We start from the raw sequence: 19681 nt of genomic DNA, 5'->3' as shown, positions 1-19681 counted from the left end.
GTGTGTGTGTGTGTGAATGTGTGTGAAGGGATTTTAATTCAATTTAATAGCTAATCTGAAAGAGAACAAAACGCGTACGTTAAAGTAAAGGCAATGCAAGTCATAACAACAACTCAGAGATGCATTAAGAAAATTTGTCACTTGGGGCGCCTGGGTGGCGCAGTCGGTTAAGCGTCTGACTTCAGCCAGGTCACGATCTCACAGTCCGTGAGTTCGAGCCCCACGTCGGGCTCTGGGCTGATGGCTCAGAGCCTGGAGCCTGCTTCCGATTCTGTGTCTCCCTTTCTCTCTGCCCCTCCCCCGTTCATGCTCTGTCTCTCTCTCTGTCTCAAAAATAAATAAACGTTAAAAAAAAAATTTAAAAAAAAAAAAAAAAAAGAAAATTTGTCACCATGGTTACATCTACTAAGAAATTTGCTGCCTATTGCTAAACAGGCAAAGCAATACAGATGTATGAAATTGTGAGCTGTGTGATAAAATAGCCCTATATTTTCATTCATGAAGCCCATGGTGAGAATTTACTGTTACTGACATACATTATTCTTATTTTATAAGATATTATTCTCTAAAATTTCTACTATGTTATGCAAACACATATACATGTTGACTGCAAAATTTTCTGTAGATGTCCCACAGATAATCAGAGCTGCCACTGTCCCTGGGTCTACGCATATATTTCAATGAAGCTTTATCGCTCTTATCATTTAAAAATAGTCTCTCTGGGAAATGTTTTCAGTACTTCTGGCCCCCTCTTTTCCTCTTTATTTCTTTCTTTCTCTCTTTCTTTCTTTCTTTCCTTCTTTCTCCCTCCCTCCCTTCCTTCCTTTCCATTTCTTCCTTTCTTTTCTTTCTTTCTCTTCCTTCCCTTTAACAATCAACAAAATTTCTATTAAACTTTTAATAAATAGGCATTTTATTATTAAAATAATGTTAAGATAAAATTATAACAAAGATTGATTATAAGGTCTTGACAATTCTAAAACACGTTCACTACCCCATGCCCATTAGCATTCACTCCCCAGTTTCCTACTCTTCAACCTCTGGCAACTACCAATCTACTTTCTGTTCCTAAGGATTTGCCTATTCTGGGCATTTCATGTTAATGGAATCATGAAGTATGTGACCTTTGTATCTGGTTTCTTTTACTTAGTGTGTTTATGGTTCATTCATGTGGTTGCATGTATCAGTACTTTATTTCTTTTAGTGGCTGAACAATATTGCATTGTATGGCTTTATCACATTTTGTATATTAATTCACCACTGATGAACATTTGAATTGTTTCCATTTTGGGCTATTATGAATAATGGTGCTATAAACATTCTTGCACAAGGTTTTGTGTGGACATATGTTTGCATTTCACTTGGGTATACACCTAGGAGTGGAACTGCTTGGTCATATGGTAACTATAGGTCTAACTTTTTGAGGAACCAACAAAATGTTTCTCCAAAGCAGCTACACCAGCAATATATGAGGGTCCCAATTTCTCCATATCCTCGCCAATACTTGTCATTGTCCTTTTTTTTTTTTTAGTCCTCCTAGCAAGAGTGAAGTGGTGTCTCCTTGTAGTTTTGGTTTCATAATGCCTAATGATATTGAACATCTTATTTGTTCTGAATTCTCAAGTCTATTCCACTGATATATATATCTTTTCTTATGCCAATGCTATGCTGTTTTAGTTAGTGTAGCTTTGTAGTAAGTTTTGAAATCAGGGACCATAAGTCTTCCCACTTTGTTCCTCTCGAGATTGTTTTGGATACTTGGGTTCCTTGCCTTGCATATGAATTTTAGGTTCAGCTTGTCAATTTCTGCAAAAAAGCCAGCTGGTATTTTGACAAGGACTGCTTTGACATTGTAGGTCAATTTCAGAAGTATTGCCATCTTCATATTAAGCCTTTCTGATACATAAATATGGTATGTCCTTCCATTTATTTGGGTCTTCTTGAATTTCTTTCAACAATGTTTTAGAGTTTTTAGTGTACCACTCTTGCACTTTTTGCAAATTTATTCCTAAATATCTAATTCTTTTTGATGACATTGTAAATGTTATTGTTTTCTTAATTTCATGTTTGATATTAATTGCTAGTATGGAGAAATACAATTGATTTCTTCTATAGATTTTATATCATACAACATTTTAGAACTGGAGCATTACCTTTAACATACTTTTTTGTGGATTTCTTTGAGTTTTCTCTATATGAGATCACGCCATCTGCAAATGAAAATAATTTTATTTCTTCTTTTCCAATCTAGATTTTTGTTTGTTTATTTCATTATCTTTCTAGTTGCCCTGGCTAGAATCTCCAGTACAATATTGAGTAGAAGTGGTAAGAGCACTTGTGCCTTACTTGTACAAGAAAGTGTGCCTGATCTTGGATGGAAAACTTAAGTGTTTCACTATGAAGCATGATGTTGGTTGTGGGTATTTTATAAATATGCCCTTCATCAGGTTGAAGAAGCTATCTTCTACACCCAGTTTGTTCAATGCTTGTATCATAAAAAAATTGGATTTTTGTCAAGTGCTTTTTTCTGAGTCTATATGTGGTTTGTCTTCTATTCTTTCAATATGGCATATAACACTGTTTGATTTTTTGTTTATCAAACTAACCTTGCATTCCTGGGGCAAACCTCATTTGGTCATTGCTATGTAAACTTTTTGTGTGTTGCTGAATTGGTTTGTTAATATTATGCTGAGAATTTTTGATTCTAGATTCATATGGATACAGATTCATACTGATATATATTCTAATTAATATTAGCTGTAATTTTTTTATATTGGCTTTGGCTTTGGTTTGAGGTTAATATTGACTTCACATAATGAGCTATGAATTGTTTTCTCCTTTCTGTTTTTTGAAGGTGATTTTGAATGATTGGTGTTAATACTTCTTTAAACATTTGGTAGACTCCACTAAAGTCACTCTGGTCCTGAGCTTTTCTTTATAGGAACTTTATTAAATTATTTATTCAATCTCTTTATTTAGTACAGGTCTACTTAGACGAGTCTATGAATTATCTATTTCATATTGAATCAGCTTCAGTAGTTTATGTCTTTCCAGGAATTTGCCAATCTGTGTTATCTAATTTGTTGATATCCAGCTATTCATAGTATTTCCTTTTAATCTTTTTATTTCTGTAAAATAGGTAGTGATGTACCTTCTTTAATTTGAGATTTCAGATTGAGTCTTTTATTTTTTTCTTGCTCAGTTTAGCTAAGGGTTTGTCAATTTTGTTGATCTTGTCAAAGAAGCAACTTCTGGTTTCATTGATTTTCTCTTTTGATTTTCTAGACTTCATTTATCTCTGCTTCAATCTTTGCTATATTCTTCCTGCTGCTTGTTTTGGGTTTAGTTTGCTCTTCTTTTTTCATTTTCAAGGTTTGGGTCTACTTATATTGATCAACTAATTCACCATATATCACTCCAAGAAACTTTTGGCTGTTTCCAAAATTCAAATCCACTCTAAAAGACAAATATATTCCACCAAAAAAGATATTTTAAAAAGAATAGGCAGGAAAGGACTTGCAGAACAGTAAAGTAAGAACATCCAATATCCAATCCTCCTTAAAAGCAGTGAGAATACTAGTAAAAATGGTCAAAACCAACTTTTTACAACTCTGGAAATTAACCAAAAGCTTGCAACAATTCAAGGAGAATTTATTTAAGAAAAATAGCTCACTCTCAGTAAGAATGGGGTGTGGTATTTTTGCTTATCCTAGTCCCATATACCCTCCCCAAAATGTTACTACAAAGAGGACATTTTATAACGATAAAAGGGTCGATTCATCAAGAAGACATAAGAATTGTCATCATATATACACCTAAAAACAGAGAATGAAAACAGAGAGAATTAAAGGCAGAGATAGATAATTCGACAATAATATTAGCAGAATACAATAGCCCACTTTTAATAATTAATATAAAACCAGACAGAAGATGAAGAAGGAAATAAAAGACTTGAACAAAACTATAAAACATAGACCTAATAGATATCTATAGAACTGTACCCATTAACAGCAGAATACAAATTCTTCTCAAATGTACATGGAATGTTCTCCAGGATATGCCATAAAAAATATAAATAAATTTTAAAAGATTGAAGTCATGCAAACTATATTCTCTGATCAAATGGAATGAAATTAAAAATACAGAAAGAAATTTGGGAAATTCACAAATAAGTAGAAATTAACTGCATTCTGCTAAATAACCAATGGGTCAAAGAAGATATCACAAAGGAAATTAGAATATGTTTTGAGATAAATGAAAATGAAAATACAACATTCTAAAATATCTGGATGCAGTGAAATTAGTATTTACCCTCGTGAGAGTTTAGCTCACAACTGGCTCCACGAAGATCCAAATCATGCTGACTCCCTTCTGTTGCATGGTTGAATTCTAATTACAGAACACCTTCAATAATGTCTACAACTGAATAATATTGCAAATTTAAAGAACAAATTCTTGATCAACTACATTTCTAAAGCTCTCATTCTATCCCTAATCATGATGACATAGTTCCATACATACAAGGACTCCCAAAGTGAACATTTACTCTAATATAAATATGCAGACAATGCCTGATAATCTGTGCAAAGGCAAGAGTAAGTTTACCAACCTGCCTGATTTTCTAAGAGGAAAAATCGTATATGCTCCTGCTACTTAGCAGAGTCCTCCAAGTAGTCAAGTTTTATCTCTTCGATGATTAATTCCAGAGATTTATTATCAACATGCACTCTAACTGCAGTCAGCGGTGAAATTAGTCATTTATTACAGTCTAACTGCAACTTATCAGAATTATCAGTATCAGTTAGGTTGCTTTATAGGTTTATTTTGTATTGTCTATTGAGGTATAAAATCGCTCCTTTATTGCTATTTAAAACTGAAAAAAATATGGTAGCTACACTTATGAGCCGAGTATAATGCGTAGGGCTGTCACATCACTATATTGTACCCCTGAAACTAATGTAACATTGTGAGTCAACTATACTTCAATTATATATATAAAATTATATACATAATAATTTATATTATGGAATCATTATATATTGTAGAAAAATTATAACATGTAATATATGTACAAAATACATTTAATGCTAAAAATATTAATGCTAGGTCAACTGCATATGTATTGGTAAAAAAAAAATTTTTAACTGGAAAACAGATTTCCTTAAGAATTTCAGAATTCAGTTTTTAAAAAATTGGGCTGCACAACCAAATGTAAGGAAAAAACTGAAGAAGCTGAGAAGTTGCATATTTTTGATGATTTTACATTTTAGCTGAACTCTGTGGATCGTTATAATCGTGTGTGTCATTCCTGGTCTTGAGAGTAAATGAATATATTTAATTTAGTTGTAATGTTCAGTACCAAAAGAGTTCTTTGGTCATTGATTGCTTATAGAGACGGAGTTATTAATTGTATTGTGTTACTTAGGAAATTGTGTGTGTATGTGTGTATATGTCAGCTAAAAGTCAAAGAAAGATTTCTCATTTCAGAAAGAATGATATTTTCACTGAGACTTATTCATTCAGGATCATCTTTTTCTTAACTAATTATATAAACTTGGAAAAACTAAACTTGGGACTAAAATTAGAGCTACCATCATTTTGTTCTTTTGTTAAAAAGGAAACAGCCTCCTCACTATGAGTGACAGTTAAAACAATACTAAATGCCCAAAAAAGAGTAAAAATTAATCATACTTCGTTATAAGTCAAAGCACTACTTTTTTCCTTTTTGTTAACAAAATCATCACAGCTCTTTAGGATGTTAATGCTAGATTTCATTGATACTTAAATGACTCAACCTAAATATCAACTGTAACATTTACTGTACCTGGATAAGCATGGCTTCACCATTCCAAATTTTCAAACTTCTATCTAACATGATCCCCCCACTTCTCCTATCCCAGAGGATTGGAAAAACCATCAGAGCACAGTAATTACACACAGTATTACTTTCACCAAGTATTTACAATCATTCAGACATGTAGATAACAAAAATTTACTATCCATGTGTTCTGGACTGGAAACAGAAAGAGGATTAAAGTCTTTGTCCTCAAGGAGTTCACACTTTAGGATAGGTCATTTCTCGTGAATATATTGGAAAAATTGCTAAGGGGTTTCAGAGGAAAAAATCCCAAGTTTGATTACCATATTTTCAGTGCTCAGACATCATTCTGGTGAAATCTGGAAGAAAACATAGCAGACTAGGAGATTTAGAGTTATGGAAGTTTGTTAGGGAGCTACTGTAAAGGTCTGAACACTAGATGAAGACGGTCTGAGCTCATTCTATATCAGTGAGCCCCAAGAGTTAGTCTTTATGTTTCTATCACATTCCACATGTTCAGTGGTTTCCCCAAACTCAGAGATTTTGAGTTAGTGTTTAGTACTCCTCAGTCTAAAAATAATCATGGAAATGCACAAACATTTAGATACAAGGCTACTTATTTGCAGTCTTGTCTACAATTGTGAAAAACTGAAAAAAGTTGGTATACAAAAATAAAGGTATTAGTTAAATAACTATGGTACATCCATTCAATGGAATACTATAGAGTGTTTGAAAAGAGTTTTTAAATAGATTTGAAAACATTAAGAGATATTAAGATGCTATATTTAGTTTAAAGGCAAGTCATAAAGAAATATGTAGAGTAAAAATCTAGATTTTGTCCTATATGCATATAAGGGGCTTAAACATACACGTAAAATGTTACTAGTAGTCACTGTAGTATTGGTATTATGGAATATTTTTTCTTTGTTTTTGTTATCTATAGCTTTAGGTTTTACACCATGAATATGCATTAGTTTTGAATCAAAAAAAATGTTATTGATTTTAAGGACATGAGGCAAGGATTTTAAGGGCTCGAGGTATGAAAAATGGTCTCCACTTCGTGGGCCACTGATTTTGCATATGTAACACTGCCGCTGATTTTTCATCACTAACCAACTTTCCCAACATTGCGTTCTTCAAATATTTAGCAATGTGTATGCCAGATAGCTCCCATCCACACAGCCATTTATGCATAGAGTGAAGTAAGAATTACCACATGATTATTAATCATTATAATTATTCATATATCTGGACTATATGCCAGATATTGGCTGGGAAATGTTCATGTATTTTCGCTTCTTGAATTTTTATAAGGTGAATCAACCCTGTGAGTTTTATTATCATCCCCATTTACAGATTAGGTAGTCTGAGGCTGGAAGAGCTTAAGCGAAGTGTCGAACATTGATTTAAACTAACATTCCAAGATCAACGCTCCAAGAAAAATATAACAAGCTCAATTTATGTTTATTTTTTTAATGATTGTTTTGACTTTTATTTTTTTAAATAATAACAGAAGGTTGTAAATTTTGCCTTGTCCTATCCATGTGTAAAAGGTCGGATATCATTGTATGAAATCAAAAAATTGTATATAATCACTCAAAAGGGAGAGCAGTATTTTACCTAGTGAAGTAGTGCTTTTAAGTAGGAAATCAATCATTTCCCACACCAAAAAATGTTCTCTACATTTTAAGATTTTCTTTTTGCTTTAGAGTGAAATACGTTTGTCATCTTCCTGGCCCTGTGCTTGGTCTCTTTTAACCTTATTACATTTCTTCTCTACAGGATTTCCTTTGGGAAATTTTACTATGGATGGTAACAATATCTATTCATTTATTTCAGCTTTTAGAAATTAGTTACACTGCATTTATGTCACACTTAACTTTCCAGGAGCTTTGAATTTAAGCCACAATTTAACATTCCTAGCACTCCTTAGCCTCTTTTTTTTTTTTTTTTTTTTTTTAATTTTACCCTTTCATCTGCCAAGTGATCCAGGAAGGTAGTTAGTACTATATATAGTTTATCTGAGGTAAAAAGATGGAGACAAACAGCAAACCATTCATTAAATACCATTACCTTTGGAACTTAAAAGTGGTAGAATCTGGAGTTTCAAGGAACTGTGGGGACCAGGCAATCCATACACAATAAATGGACCTCATCGCTCTATTTCACCACTGTTTCTTCCTTTGCCATTTCAAATGAGTAAAAACTTCTCTCGTTTTTTTCTTCATTTTTATTAAAGGTACCCTAGAAAACTAAATATGTGGACAAATTGAGCAAAATTAAATAAGAAAAATCAAGTTGGAGGTGGAGGGGTTTATGCTCACCTTGGGGATCAAGGCAAGATCGTCAGCTTTGTGATCCTTATAATGGGAATACACAAGGAGGGAGGGAAGGCAGCACTGAAGGTCCTGGACTCACAACGTTTCAGATCTGGAGAGGACATCAATATTATTTCCAACTTTTCACCATGTAGGATTAGATGTGTATGGTAATAAAGACAGCTCTGAATGAATTATGTGTATTTTTTTACAGCACAACAACAACAAAAGAATTAAGAAAAGCTCTCAAAGATCAGATCTGTTTGCTTTCACTCTGTACTAAATTCTTATAATCTTTAGATGCATATTTTTCCGTTCTCCTTTCAAAAAGTTCAAGATAAGCAGCTACCACCATTTCCCCTTGAAACTTAATTTCTTAATCCAGTAGTTGCAGAAGTACATCTTCCTGGACTACAGGCAAACCGATCATTTGTTTTGTTCTCTGACTCCCATTTCCATTCCTTATCCGGTACTAAGTGAGGTGCCAGGCTTGAAGGCTCACTGCTGTTGGTGGCAGAGGCATTGCAAAGGGGACAGCATAGACATGGCCTCATGGCCCCAGGGCTAGGAACTGTAGCCCTTCTGCCTAAATCCAGCTTCTAAAATCCAGCATCCAGCCCCAACTACCAAGAAAAGAAATGCTTAATTTTGAGTTATTCTAACTGGCAATTGTAGTGTTCTTAGATTTTTAGCTCTATTTTCTTCCCACTTCTTGGTCATTAAGAGCAATGGTACAGACTCAAACAGTTTCAACAGAGCACCGCTTATAAACTCTTGCTAAAATGGATGTGTGGCCCTGGGCCATAATATTTATACATGTTTTCCTTTTTACTTAATTGTAATTAGCATGCTGTTTATTGCATTCCTTTTACCTTTCCTTAAGAATTTGCTTTTTCCTTCAATTGTTTGAATTGGTATCTTTTGAATTTCCTCCCTCTTATTTATTTTTTTGGCATAAATAATAATTGGTCCTACAGCAGGAGCTTGATAAAGCTTTTTATTATGTTCCCTTTTGTCCAACAGCAATCATGAGGCATAAAAAAAGTCTAAACAGTTTGTCCAGAGTTACATAACAAAGGAGAAGCAAACTTTTCAATAAGAGTTCATGTTCTTAGTTTCCCATATTCCATTTTCATTAAAGGTCCAGGTCTCCTGTTATTTCTGTTGATTGTTTTTCCCTCTAAATCCTTTCGATTTTTTTTCCCAGTACCTTAATTTGTACTTTCTCTTAACTTCTTATGTTTGTTTTGTTTTTGAAATGTCTTTTTGATTCTATCCTTACTTCTTTTGTTTATGGATACTGGGAAGCAATTTCATATCTCAGTTCAGTAAAGTGACATTTTCTCCAGCAGATCATTAGTCAGTGATAGCTGGTTAAAAGCCTAATATTCTGTAATTATAAAATCCATTTGTTCTCCAGATCGTTCAGTAAATTGTGTTAAACACATTGATAACCTATTTGGGGGGGGGGGGGGGAATCTAGTTGATTCTCACCATTACCATACCCCAAAATAAATTAGAAATAGATTAAAAGATTAGCTTTTAGTAAAAATTAAGCTTCCAGAAGAATTTTTTGTATTAAAGCAATGCAAGAAACCACACGCACACACAAAAAGACTGATATGTTTGACTGGATGTAAATATAATTTTTAAAAAATCCTTCGTATTTTAAGGCAACAATAAATCTTATATATTCAACACATATATCTGAGAAATAATTTATTGTAAATCATAGTCATCAATAATAAATACATTAATGCTACAATGTGAACATAAGGAAAGATCATGAACAGACACTTCTCAAGGGTAAGGACTGATATATAAATGAAAAATAATCATATGAAAATATATTTACCCCCATCTGTGACCAAAAAAATAAAAATTAAAGCAATAAGTCACTGCCTTTATTGCCTATGGCATAGCAAAATTTAAACGTCGGTTTAAAAGCTAGTGAAGTTTATGTGACTTTAGTTGCCTTTTTAAAATTTCTAGTTTTTATAAATTTTCTACAATGAGTATGTGTCACTTTTATAATGAAAAAATTAACTCTTTAAAATATATATGGATGTGTATTTAATCTCTTCTCTGCAAGCACAATACATGACTAAGAAATGTACAGAGTTTTTAAGTGGATTCTACTGATTTGATTTTCTTATTTCACTGTATTTCGATTAACTTAAATATTGTTTGTTCATTGGAAATAAGAGTTAACAAAGGCAGAGATTTTTCCAAGTTAGTGACATCCTATGGTAATATTTCACAGCCAGGATAGAAGAGAACGACCACGATAAGGGCTGTTTTGTGGAAAAATGCTCTCTGTAAGGTCAACAGCTTATACAAGATTAATTCCATAATTGAACTTTGAGACATTGTCTGAGGTGTTGAGGTGAAGTGTTCTGGAATTGTTTAGGGTTCAGGGGAAATGGATTTGCCATAATAAAGGGAAATTTTAAGATAAATAGGTTATCAAGAAGGATGTATTTCTCTGTAGTGACAAATGTGTAGATACCATCCATTAATTTCACAATGTTAAAGTTAATCTCAGTGTAAACAATTTTTGAATTTTTGTGAAGATCTCTTTCAAGAGATCCATTAGAGAGGCAGAGGTGAGAGTTATATAAGACTTTATTCCATTATTACCCAAAATAATAACCAGGCAACACTTACAAGTGGTTTACTTATACTATCTGGTTAATCCTTATAATATCCCTCTGAAGCAAGTATTCTTAATTATTCACTTCACAGAAGAAGAAGAAATTGACAAGTAACGAGGCTAGGTAGACTGACCAAAGGTCCACCATAAGGTCATGGGAGAGGCAGGACTTGAACCCAGACAAATATAACGGTAAAGACAGAATTTGTGCTCTGAATAATATACTACCTCTACATTAGACTTCAGTAGTCTTGACCTTCCGCCCAACAATTGGCCCCCAACTCCATGTGAGGCACCGGCTAGTCTAACATAATCTGCCCACCATTACTTTGCTTTTGGGTAGAAAAGCAGAAAGAAAGAGGTTGAGTTTTATATTCTAACTTGGATTGAATCTTTGTTCCAGTTTCATGTTCCTAAGTTAGCTATTTCTTCACCTATAAAATAGAGGAAAGTAATAACCTCAGAGAGCTGCCATGGAAATTGAAATACCATATGTGAAAGTGCTTAGAACAGTGCTTGGCAAATCATAGATGTTTAATAAATATTAGTTTCCTTTCTTCCTTCCCTTGCCAGACAAAAGTAGTTCTTCCTTACAAAGTCGGTTTGCATGAAAATGCTTCCATGGCTCTCAATTTATCACAGAATCTTCAGAAAAGTTGCTCACTAGATCAAATGGACCCTATTAAACGTGGAATCTCAGAGGCTTCTAATCACCCTCCCCTCCCAGGCAGGGCGTGCTGTGGAAAGCCCTAATAGAAGTTTATATAACCTGATGTTCACAATTCTCTCTTTTCTGGATGTGGGTAGGCTTTTTAATTCTTATTTCTGTGACTCTTGCTTTTCTCTCGTTTCTCTTACATGACCCTGCCCCCAATTCCAAAATACACTTTTATACAAATGAACTCTAGCTCAAACTGCTTATATGCCATTTCTCAAAGATGCCTTATCATTTCCTGCTTCCACATTTTTTTTCTTCTGCCGGGCTCTCTCCCTGAAATAACCCTTTACCGAAAATTTATCTATTGAACTTTTACCTTCAAGGCTCAACTCAAATGCCTATTCCTCGTACATCTCTGGCCACTATGAATGGAAGTGATCTCCCTTTCTACTAAATCACTGTAGCACTGCATATCACTTAATGGACAGATGGCAGATACTGTAGTATTTTGGGGCTGAAGACTGGTTGAAATGGCATCTGAGGGGCACCTGGGTGGCTCAGTCAGTTAAGTGTCCAACTTTGGCTCAGGTCATGATTTCATGGTTTGTGGGTCCGAGCCCTGCATTGGGCTTTGTGCTGACAGCTCGGAGCCTGGAGCCTGCTTCAGATTATGTGTCTCCCTCTCTCTCTGCCCCTCCCTGCTCACACTCTGTCTCTCTCTCTCTCTCTGTCTCTCAAAAGTAAATAAATATTAAAAACATTTTTTAAATAATAAAAAATAAAATGGAATCCGATTAGCAATCCCTTAAATGGCCTCTCCCAATGCCTTATTAAAAAAAATCTCTGAAGCCAACAAAAGCCAAATTCTCACAAATACTCTCAAAACTAATAAACAAGCTATTATCAGAATGAGGAAAGAATTTCTGACAATTTAAAGGCCAGAGGAACTGTATTGAGAAATGATAAAAATTGCTTTCCCACTGGGGCGCCTGGGTGGCTCCGTTAAGTGCCCAACCTGGGCTCAGGTCACGATCTCACGGTTTGTGAGTTCGAGCCCTCTGTTGGCCTCTGTGCTTACAGCTCAGAGCCTGGAGCCTGTTTCAGATTCTATGTCTCATTCTCTCTCTGCCCTCCCCGACGTGTGCTCTGTCTCTCTCTGTCTCTCAAAAATAAATAAATGTAAAAAAAAAATTTAAAAAAACCGCTTTCCCATTAAAAGTAGATTAAAATTCTTGGTCTGAGAGAACCACTCTTTACACCTTCTCAACTGTTTACCTCCTACTCAAAACACAGGAGCCCTTGGGACACCTGGGTGGCTCAGTTGGTTAAGCGTCCAACTCTTGATTTCAAGGGTTGTGAGATGGAGCCCTGTTTCAAGCTCAGCACAGAGTCTGCTTGGGATTCTCTCTTTCTGTGCCTTCCCCTCTGGTGTTCTCTCTCTCTCTCTCTCTCTCTCTCTCTCTCTCTCACTCTCTCAAAAAACAAAACAAAACAAAACAAAACCATACATCACCAACAACAGCCACAAAAAAAAAAAAAAAAAATGGTGGGGCCAAACATTCTTCTATCAGCTAGGTGAGATTTTATGGAGTATCCAGAATGCTACCCCTTAATCTCTAACAGGGATTCAAAAAGTTAACCATAATAATAAAAATTAGAAAAGGGTTTTCAAGATCATGCAAAAAAAATTAGCAGGTATGCCAATATTAATTTTTCTCAAGTGGGAGGTTGCAGGAAGGTTAATTGGAGGAAGGTGATCAAAAGGTAATAAATTATGTATTGTGCATGATGTGATATACAACATGATGACTATAGCTAACACAGATGTGTGGTATATTTGCAAGTTTTTTAGAGAGTAGACCCTAAGTTTTCATCACAAGAAAAAAAATTTGTTTTCTTTGTGTATGTGTATGTGTGTGTGTGTGTCCCTAGGAGATAATGAATGTTAACTAAATTTATTGTGGTAATCATTTCACAATATACTTAAATCGAAAAAGAATGCCATACATTTTAAACTTATATGGTGCTGTATGTAGATTACATCTCAATAAAACTAGAAAAAGTAGTCAGATGTGAGGCAAGACATAAAATTAATAGGAAAGTAAATGTTTAATATTGATAAAATTTATAGTAAAGATATAATTATGAATCACTTCAAATAAAACAATGGCTGAAATATATAAAGTAAAAATCATTAAGAATATAAGGAAAAATAGCAAACGCAAGTGTTGTGGAAGACTCACATACATCTCAGGCTTTGAGAAATCCAGTGGGAAAAAATAGATTGGAATAATATTTTTAATAATATGCAGTAATATAATAAATAAGGTGATATAGATACACATATGTACATAGATAAATTTATAGCTAGCTAGCTAGAGGTAAATAGAGAGTCAAACTAGTTGCCCCCAAAAGTACCTATGAAATATTCAGAATACCTTATCTAGTGTTTGTCCCCAAGAAAAAATTAAGAAATTCCAAACTTTAGAAGTCCGACCATTCTCTGATGTGTATTACTATAACTAGAAATTAATAAGGAAAATAAATTTGTAAACACTTACATAAACATCAAGCCAAAGCAAGAATTAAAACTACAATTACAAACCATTTATTTTTTTATAAACCATTTAGAAATCAATAAATAGGACATTACATATCAAATTATAGAATGCCACCAAAGCCTACAACCAGAGGCAATTTCATAACAGGAAGAACTTACTCACTTTTGTTTAGTGGGGTTTTGTTGTATGTTCTAATAATTTTCCATTGTTTAAAATTAAGCTGTAGCTACTTGAATATTTCCAGATGTAGTGCTCCATAGTAAATGTGTAAATCACCCTTCAAATGAAATACGCTGGACCTAGTATTTGCTCTTACTGTCTTTGTTCACATTTGTTATGACCTGTTTTTCCCTGTTTTCCATTTCCTTGGAACACCAACCAGTTGGCACCGTATTTGATCACCTGACTCATGCCTAAGGCCCTTTAACTTAATAGTTTTTGTGAATAAAATCTCTGATTTTGACCCTCAATCTTGCACAGGTTATTTTATAGTTACTTCTTGTTTCCAAGCAGCTAATGTTACTGGTAAGAGGCACTCACACCTTCTATTGAGGGCACAAGGGGCCCTTATAATTTGGCAAAGCCCCACCTCACCTCTCAACAAGAAGAGGGAAATTACAGAGGGAAGATTAATGTAATTCAGAATAAGAATCTGTGATCTCTATGGTCCTTATGAGTTTATCACAGAATTAAATAAATACATATACACACATATATACATGCATGCATGCATACATAGATGGAGGCTACAGATGCTATTATTTGGGGATTCACTCAGACATTATAAAAAGTACATATATTTTAAAACTTTTAAATTCTACTTCAGTAGTAATAATGTGAACTAAAATTGATTTTTCCCATTCTGAGCTTCCTATGTCCAGTAAGATCATGTGTCAAAAATATTAGATGGCTATATGATTTCTATTCTGAGCTCTCAGACATGCAAAAAATAGAATTGTTTTGTGTTATACATAATTTCTCAATTCAAAAGTGATGTTTACTTTTCCTAAATTTTTCACTTAATATTACTAGCCATTTTATTATTTTTGTGTCAAATATACCTATTAATAAATTATAGTGCATTTTCTCAATTCAGATTTATTTCCAACAACAAAACTTTCAGTTTCCTGTAAAGAAACTCTGGAGAGTTGCTATCGTCCACTATGGTACCATAAGAGGAAAAGACATTTGGTCCTTATTTCTGTAAAACTTCTCCCTGAATTGTGTGTATGCACAGAAAGACGAATTTGTGTGATCAAAATGATTCACGTGGTGTCTAAACCTATTAACATTCTTCCCCAATGTAGACGAGGGTCCAACGTATCTCTTACATTGGACATGAGTAGCTTGGGGAATGTTGAACCTTTTGTGGCTATCCCAACCCCACGGGAGAAGGTAGCAATGGAGTATCTGCAGTCAGCCAGCCGAATCCTCACAAGGTCACAGCTGAGGGACGTCGTGGCAAGTTCACATTTACTCCAAAGTGAATTCATGGTGAGCCAGCTGTTTATTATTCACTCCTCAGTAGGTATTTTGATAAACTAGACCCTAGAGGCACCTACTAAAATGGCGCTGTCCTCCACTCAAGTAAACAGTTACAGTTTAAAAGGTTAAGTACAAGGTTTTAGAGCCACCCTACATCTCATCAAGTACTGATAAATGTTCAAACTAGCATGTGATTACTAAATTGAGGCAGAGTATGTAGGAGCTGGCCAGGCAAAGAAGTATCAAGAAGGAACTGGGCAGAGAAGAGCCATTTCAGGAAGAAGGAACAGTTTACTGTCACTGTTTGGGGAATTAAGTTGTTCGATTTAGCTGAAGCATTGAAATCAAGGTGGAAAATGGCAAAGCTTGAGCCTCAGAGTTATAAAAGAAACCTGAGTCTTGATACATATTTAAAAGTTTGAACTTTATCTTAAGTTTGTAAAAGATCACTCTATCTGCAGTGGAGTGAACATTAGAAAGGGGTATGTTGGAAGCTCTAGAGTGATCCTGTGGACTGGGCATGGTGGTCTAAACTAAGATAGTAGGAATGAAAATGTGGGAAACCTATAGGAATCTGCAAGAAGGGGGCCGAATTGGATGAGGCGGCCAAAATAAGGGAAGAAGTCAGAAATGATACCTCAGTTTGTGACATGAGGAACAGGCCGCATACAGTGACCTTAAATGAAATAAGAACATGGGGGAAAACCAAATGTGGGCTAAAGAGGATTGGGAGTTTTAGCCAAAAGTGATGGCAACCCATCAGTGTAGCTGGTGATAACTCGATTCATGAAAACACATTTCCGACCCAGACATGGAGACAGATTAGACCTTCTTAGTTCTAATTACTGCCCAAGGGGATTATGCATTTTATAGCTCACTTTAATCTTAAATCGGTTGTACATCTTAAGCCAAAGTCTGTTGATTTTAATAAATTGATCATCCCAAGGTCTGTTCAGATATTTGCAATCACTCTAATGATGAAATATCCAGCAGTGGGCTAGATCTGCTGTTAGCCTCTTCAACTACTGTTAAGCATCCAAAGTAAAACATGAACATGCAGTTTTTAAAATTAGACTTTGTAGTGTGTCATCTTTTCATATATGAAGAAAATGAGACCTAGTGAGATGCAAGAAAAAGTCAATGATCATACAGCTAATCAAAAGTACATCTAGTATTCTTTTCTGGAACCATAGATAGCTCTTTGTTCTTTGAGATAAGCCCTTAAAGGAAAAATGACAAGGAGTACCAAAAAGAAAGATAATGCTGGAAGATGATAAATTGTCAGTGTGTGTCAGAAAACAGGAAGAAGCAGAGGAGAAACAAACATATCATAGCTTTGCTAAAACAGACTGACCTGTTTGAAATTACCAAACATGAATATGTGCTTTCTGTTGAACATCCAACAATTTTGCTTATTTTGGTAACTTGGAACTGAGAAGTTATAACATTTAGTTGGAACAAAGAGTAGGAATGAATGTTATAAATATCTAAAATAGTGCACATTTAGGAAATGATATTTAAAAAGTAAACTACTTCTCTCTGTAGACCACATCTCAAATTTATAAGATAGTCAGGCTTTCCTCAAATTTTCAGATTGACTGAAAACTGGGACAATTTGAATTAATTTATGGATAATTTCTTCCATGTAAATGAATATTAAGCTGTTGAGTTATATCTTCCACTGAAGAAAGTTTAAGTAACAAAAATAGTATTTCACGTGATCTAAAGATGAAAGTTCTCTTATTTCACGTTAACGTTTAAGTAATGTTTTGCAAAAATTTAATTAGAGATCATACTATTTTGTGTAATCAAATCCTTAAATGATTTTTTTGACCCTTTTGAAAACTTTGGCTTATTTCTTTCTTTGTCCCAGTCAGCTACAGATGCTCACCTTTTAGATCTAATTCATTTCCACGGAGCCATTTCTACTCTAATTGTTCCCTCTCCAAGCATTTGAGGCACATGGCATATATTCTGACCGAGTAAAACTATTTATATTCTTGTTAAGTGGGAGAAAACAGTGTCTGGGTGACCTTCACTAAAAATATTACATTGACAACACAAATGGAACTGTACAATTATCAACCATTCCTTAATACAAAAAAGCATCCTATGATCATCTCTTGAATCAACAAAAAAGCCCTTTATATTTACCATTTGGGGAGGGAGGTTTTAATAATCCTAAAAGAGTTACACAATGTTAAAAGAGAATCCATTGTAGTGAAATTTTTGGTACTGAACTTATATAAAGATTTAAAGAAATCTGAATACATTGTCAATTTTCAGCTGTGTGTGTACATATTTCTAGCAATTATGTCCAAATAGAAGTTTAAAAATCTAATCAAAGTTTTATATGTTTCTTTGATAACCATATATAAAATAATAGTTTCTAAGACAGAGAGGTGTTTCTTAGAGTCAGCTTGACAGGGTGCAGCTAATATGTTTATAGAAGGAAGGGTGTTGGTCAACCAGAGGTGGTAGTCTGTTGTTTTATAAATGACTTTGAAGTTCAGTAGGGCTCTGGATCAGATGGCCCCCTGGGAAGATTTTCTTTGTGGCAGCATTAGATACACTAATTTGATATCATTTATTTTTGCAGGAAATTCCAATGAACTTTGTGGATCCCAAAGAAATTGACATTCCACGTCATGGAACTAAAAATCGCTATAAGACCATTTTGCCAAGTAAGTTTCTTGAATTAAGTAGTTTGCATTATAAAGCACAAGCCTTCCCCATTAACCTCCACCTCATTGATTCCCATCCTCACAACTTCTCTGTATACACTAAAGTTGGAGTTATAAATACACATCAAGACTAATAACCATTAAAGTAGTTTGAGGTTAATAACTTTATCCTGTATTACTTTTATTACAGTGGTCAGCTCACAATTCCAATAGACACATGGTTCTAAACTTTTATTGTGTTGCACATTATGGTCAGTTGGTTTTCATCAAGAGTATCAAAAAATTCAATGGGCAAATAGTCTTTTCAACAAATGGTGTTGAGACAACCAACATTCACATGCAAAAAAAAAAAAAATGAAATTGGACCCTGCCTCACACTATATGCAAAAATTAATTCAAAATGGATCAGACCTGAAGGTAAGAGCTAAGATTATAAAGCTTTTAGTATAAAACAGATGTAAATCTTCATGACCTTGAATTAGTCAGTGATTTCTTAGATGTGATGCCAAAAGTACAAGCAACAAAAGAAAAAATAAATTGAACTTTATGAAATTAAAAAGTTTTGTTCTTCAGAGGTCAAAGGATACCATCAAGAAGATAGAAAGATGACTCACAGAATGGGAAAAAAAATTGCAAATTATATATCTAATAAGGGACTTCTGTCTAGAATGTATAAAGAACTCTTAGCACTCAATTATAAAAAGACAATTCAATTTGAAAATGGGCATAGGACTTGAATAGACATTTCTCCATAGAATATACACAAATGATTGGCAGGCATTTGAAAAGATGCTCAACACCATTAGCCATAAGGTAAATCAAAACCACAATGAGATAACACTTCACATCCACATGATTAAAATAAAAATGATAGACTATAGAAAGTGTTAGCAAGGATGTAAAAAAACTGGAACCTTCACACATTGCTGATAAGGATGGAAAGTGGTACAGTTACTTAAGAAACAGTTTGGTAGTTCCTCAAAAGGCAAAGCCTAGAGTTACTATATGACTCAGACATTCTACTCCTAGTAATATAACCAAGAAAAATGAAAACATTTCATTGTCAATCACTAGACAAATAGCTAGTTGGGATTTCGGCAAAATCCAAAAACATCTCAAAGTAATAGTTCTGGAAAGATGGAGCCACAAAGACTTTTAAAAAGTATTGATATTGAAAAGCTATACACAAATGTTTGTAACAGCATTATTTATAAGAGCCCCAGGGGCGCCAGGGTGGCTCAGTCAGTTAAGCATCCGTCTCTCGATTTTGGCTCGGGTTGTGATCTCATGGTTTGTGAGATGGAGCTTCGCATCACACTCTGTGCTGACAGCATGGGGCTGCTTGGGATTCTCTCTCTCCCTCTCTTTGTGCCCCTCCCCTGTGCGTGCACTCTCTCTCTCTCTCTCTCTCAAAATAAACAAGTAAGCATTTAATAAAAAATATATATATAATAGCCCGAAATGTGGAAACAACCAAAATATCCATCAACTGATGAATATATAG

At 34.3% G+C, this 19681-nt stretch overlaps 1 protein-coding gene across 3 annotated transcripts in view; it reads left to right on the top strand.

Moving 5' to 3' along the window:
• The window catches only part of PTPRR (protein tyrosine phosphatase receptor type R), a 274918-nt gene that overhangs the window by 213615 nt on the left and 41622 nt on the right, over window positions 1-19681 (top strand). For all 3 annotated transcript variants that reach the window (XM_060656975.3, XM_060656977.3, XM_060656978.3), the window contains 2 exons: window positions 15316-15502; window positions 18093-18177. In XM_060656975.3, coding sequence (XP_060512958.3) covers window positions 15316-15502; window positions 18093-18177 — 272 coding nt within the window. The remainder of the gene's footprint in view (window positions 1-15315; window positions 15503-18092; window positions 18178-19681) is intronic.

Source organism: Panthera onca, chromosome B4, assembly GCF_046562875.1.
Source record: "Panthera onca isolate mPanOnc1 chromosome B4, mPanOnc1 haplotype 2, whole genome shotgun sequence".
Lineage (NCBI taxonomy): Eukaryota > Metazoa > Chordata > Mammalia > Carnivora > Felidae > Panthera > Panthera onca.
Note: the sequence above shows the minus strand (reverse complement) of the source record. Positions and strands in the feature narration are given on the sequence as shown.